Here is a 4880-nt window from a genome sequence, read left to right as displayed (position 1 = left end):
CAAATGGTAGTTCTGTTTTTCATTTCTTAAGGAACCTCCATACTGTTTTCCTTAGTGGCTGTACAATTTTACATTCCCATCAGCAGTGAACAAGCGTTCGCTTTTCTCCACAGCCTTGCTAAAACTTATCTTTTATATATATATGTTTGTTTATATATAAAATAGCCATCTTAATAGGTGTGAAGTGACATCTCATTGTAGCTTCAATTTGCATTTCCCTGATGATTAGTGATTTAGAACATCTTTTTAAATACCTGTATACCTGTTGGCCATTTGTATGTCTTCTTTAGAGAAAAATCTACTCAGTTATCTTGCCCGTTTTTAAATTGGATTGTTTGTTTTTGCCATTGAGTTGTGGGAGTTTCTTAGGTATTTTGGATATGATATATTTCTCAAATATATGGTTTGCAAATGATTTTTTTCCATTCTGCAGGTTGCCTTTTTATTCTGTCAATTGTTTCCTTTGCCGTGCAGAAGCTTTTTAGGTTGATGTAGTCCAACTTGCTTATTTTTGCTTTTGTTGCCTTTTTGGTGTCATATCTAAGAAATCGTTGTCAAGACCAATGTCAAAGAAAGTTTTCCCTATGTTTTCTTCTAGGAGCTTTATGGTTTCAGGGCTTACATTTAAGTATTCAATCCACATTTAGGTGATTTTTGTGTATGGTAAAAGATAAGGATCCAGTTTCATTCTTTTGCATGTGGATGTCCAGTTTTCCCAGCATCATTTATTGAAGAGAATATCCTTTTTCCATTGTATTTTCTTGGCACTCTTGTTGAAGATCAACAAGAGTTGTTGATCTTGTTGACTCTTATTGGCTTGGAAGAATTAGTGTTTGTTAAAATGCCCATATAGGAATTAATATTTTTTTGAAAGTGACTGCAAATTTAATATGCTTCCTATCAAATTCTCAAAGGTGTTTTCAATAAAAACAGAAAAAAAAATCCTAAAAGTTGTATGGAACCATGAAAGACTGAACAGTCAAAGCAATTTTGAGTGAAAAGAACAAAGATGGAGGCATCACATTTCCTGATTTCAAAATATATCACAAAATGTCAGCAATTAAAACAGTGTGGTACTGGCATAAAAACAGACATATAGACCAGTGGGACAAAGGAATTAAGTTCATACATATATGGGAGCTACATTTTGGAAAAGACCTTTCATAGCGGAGGGAAATGCTGAAGGGATCCCTTTCTGGTGGTGGACTCCAGACCCCAGTAGGGAGGTTCCTGGGGACTGAGGGACGTAGTAGCTCCTCTTTTCACATCCTATAGGCCACTTTCTTCTCCACCTGTGGGTGACAGAACTGAGGATACTCTGGCCTGACCCGTGGCTTTCCTGCCCAGGGGAATGTGGAATTGGGGTGTTTTCACTAGCCACAGGCTCCAACCCCTTTCTCCTGTCACCTGCTTTGTAGCTTTGCACACGAGCCTCACTTGAAGCATGAAGTGTACCCATGTTCTTTCCCTCCTGTGACCTTCTGTTTTTCTATATCTGACATCAAATCTGACTTAAAAGGCAGTGCAGATGCTCCTTTGGGGCAACAGTAATAGAAACCGTGGAGGAAGTTGGACTTAGAACTCTGACTTACAAGAGTTATCCTTGGCTGTCTGCCTAGCCCGTGCCTGAGGCTCCTCCTCTACACCCTGAGCAACTTTAAACAGCTTCCCCCCAGGTATCAGGGCACCCCGCTGAGAGAACTTTAAAATGAATGGAGCCAAATTAATTGGTTGCTATACTGCCCTATTGAATTGATGTCAACACAGTTTAGAACGTTTGGTTTCATTGCTAGTCATTTCTGTAAAAAGTTGAGAAATAAGGTTCTTAGGGAGGACTAACCACCATCATAAGTGTTCCTTTGAGAAAATTAGATTGGTCCCATCATCATCTTAACTGAAAATAGTTTCCCAGGATGAAAACAACTAGTCAATTTGAGAGATTTGTAAATCAAATTGCATCTTAAATGCATTAGGGGATGGGCTTACCGTTCAAATGTATTCCATGGCGAATCCTGTGAAAGGAGTTCAGGATGCTCTTTTACAAAAAGAACCTGCATCCTGTGTCCTACGATGCCCAGGGTTGATGTTTCTGGATTGGGTTTCTGTAGGTAAGTTTATAGCAAGTAAGGGCTACTGAATAGATTTGGTTTTTGGTGATCACATTTTTGTTCTTGCTTATAAAAATAGTAGAACATTCTAAACATTGTGTAAGTATGAAGTGGAACAAAAACTTGCCTATGATGGCAGCACCAAATAGTGATTACCATACTTCTGCAGGTGTGTGTATTGCTATCTCTATACTAGAACAGACCTGGGTCCTCCTGTGAGAATTTAGTCAGCAGGTCAAGACCCCTAGGTTGGAGCGGGGTAGGAAGTGGTGAGCTTTCTTTATCCAGAAGGTTGGCAATGTCAGAGACTTTTTGAAACAATAAGTACCAGTTGAAACCCAGGTAGGCTAGGGGTCAAGAAGCAGGGGGTCCACAAGCAGACCTCCACCTGGGTCATCTGAGCCTGTGTTAAAGATGCAGTCTGGGAACACCAAGGGCAGATTTCCAATAAACAGCTTCCTGTTTGCTCAGAGGCTGCTGCTTCCTTGAAAGCACACACTGTGCATTTGGTCCCATTCTCACTTTTCACCTTCAGTTTTACCTTCTCTTTACCCTACCCTCCAATAACAAGATGCCCTTGGATTAATCCGTTGTTCGGGTCACACATATGACCTTCACTTCAGGGAAACTTACATTCAAAGAGGTCCAGGAAGGAGCAATGCTTCTTCCCCTGAAGACTGGCCCTGTTATGGTGAGATGTCAGGCACTCGCTGATGCCTGGAGATATTTTGGGGGCACAGAGCCTTCCAGTGCATTTTAAGCTAACCTGTGCAGGGGACCTTCGAGGAGACCTTCTAGAAGGTGTCAGGAACCTAGGAAGAAGCCCAGAGCCTGTCCATTGTGTTCTTAGGGAAGCCACAGGCAGCTGGACTCTTTGGTGATGAGAGCCACTCAGATGAGAGCTTGGGGACTTTCTGTAAGGAGTACAGGCCGTCCTTCAGAGCATCATGTGGGTGGAGGAACATTGGCCTCTTTCTCACTCTCTGGGTTAGAATCTGGGCTTCCTCACTGAGTAGCTGTGTTAACAGGAGTAGGTTACTTAAACTCTCTATTTCTCGCTTTCCATACCTGTAAAATGGGGCTAATAGCAGTACCCTTCAAGTGGAGTTGTTTTGAAAGTTCAGTGAGATGTGTTATATCACCAAGATATAACACACTTAGCATAGCACTTGCCACAGCATAAACCCACAGTAAACATTTATCATGGTCATCCTTGTCTTAATCAGCTCAGGTTGCAATAACAAAACACTAAAGACTGGGTGTCTTAACCAACAGACATTGACTTCTCACAGTTTTGGAGGCTGGATGTCCAAGATCAGAGAGCCAGTATGGGTGGGCTCTGGTGAGGGCCTTCTTCCTTGCTCACATGGCAGAGAGCTCACTCACTCCGGTCTCTTCCTCCCCTTATAAGGACACTAATCCCATCATGGGGGCCCCACCCTCATGACCTCATCTAAACCTAATTACCTCCCAAAGGCCCCATCTCTAAATAGCATCACTTTGGGGGTTAAGATTTCAATATATTAATTTTGAGGGGGCAAAAATATGTAAAGATAACAATTATCTTTATTATTTTTGTGATCATCTGTGAGTCCCCTTGCAAGGCATTCTCAGTTGGCCGGGCAGTCTCAGAAGTGGAGGGAAGGAAGGTATAGGGAAGACCTTTTTGACCCCAGTGGGATCTTACAGTCCATGCTGATGGTCTTGAGCCTTTGGGAAACTGCTTTCACTGTGTCATATTTCCCTCTCCTTTTGACCTCTGGGAAAATGCTCTCGGTTGGCTTAGTCTAGGTCAGAGAAAGAAGGAAGAAGTCAAATTTATTAGGCAGCTACTTCTTGAGCTAGGCAGTTCAGGGTGTGGAGATTCATCTCATTGCATCCTCTCAGCCACCCGTGTAGCCGGCACTGCCATCGTCATTTACAGAGGGAGATGCGCTCAGATGCTCAGGGGGAGGAAACACCACCTATCCAAGGTCACACTGCTCAGGAGTTGCACTAAGATGCGAACCTTGAGCCTTTTGACCCCCGAGCCCTTGAAACCAGCTGCAGCCTGTGTAGGGAGGAAAGGGGCAGCCAGCCTGGAGCAGAATTTGGATTGGATGGAATCTGAGGTTGTAGCAGGAACAGGCACACTCTGGGCCTTTCCACCCTGCGTGTACTTGCTCACTCCAGCTGCTCAGTGAGACTCCTCAGACCCCTGAGTCCCTCCGCACACAAAGGCTACCTCCCACTCACCCCAGCTCCACTCTTCCAGGAATGGAGTAACTCTCTGGAGGGAGCTCATTTGGAAGGTGCACTAACCCAGACTCTGTTTTCTTCCCTGCTCTTGTCCTTCCCCAGCCCCTAAAGACAATGAAGAGCGTGTGTTCAGGGAACGCATGCGGCCCAGGAAGCGGCAGGGGGCCGTCAGGCGCAGGGTCCATCAGGTCAACGGCCACAAGTTCATGGCCACCTATCTTCGGCAGCCCACCTACTGCTCCCACTGCAGAGACTTCATCTGGTAAGCCTCTCTCAGGAACCTTTAGTTACAACATCTCTGTGGCAAGAAGTTGGGGATGGGGTAGGGGAGACTATGCACCTCGTTTAAAGAATGCTAGCGTGCCTGGTTTCTTCCTTATGTGAATGCAGGGGACTATTCTGGAGGGCTAAGTGTGTGTTTAGTACATGGGGGGAAATACGTGGAAAGAAGTGATGGTTTCTGGCAACTTTATACCTAGAATTTTATCTTATCAAAGGAGTTAAGATTTTATAACCAACAAGGATATTGTGACT

At 44.0% G+C, this 4880-nt stretch overlaps 1 protein-coding gene across 1 annotated transcript in view; it reads left to right on the top strand.

Moving 5' to 3' along the window:
- PRKCE (protein kinase C, epsilon) overlaps positions 1-4880 on the top strand; it is a 541355-nt gene that overhangs the window by 322869 nt on the left and 213606 nt on the right. Inside the window, exon 3 of the mRNA XM_011935885.1 lies at positions 4449-4608. Within this exon, the coding sequence (XP_011791275.1) occupies positions 4449-4608 (160 nt within the window). The remainder of the gene's footprint in view (positions 1-4448; positions 4609-4880) is intronic.

This window comes from Colobus angolensis, unplaced genomic scaffold (genome assembly GCF_000951035.1).
Source record: "Colobus angolensis palliatus isolate OR3802 unplaced genomic scaffold, Cang.pa_1.0 Scaffold15, whole genome shotgun sequence".
Lineage (NCBI taxonomy): Eukaryota > Metazoa > Chordata > Mammalia > Primates > Cercopithecidae > Colobus > Colobus angolensis.
The sequence above is the reverse complement of the archived record's forward strand: the minus strand, read 5'-3'. Positions and strand labels throughout refer to the sequence as shown.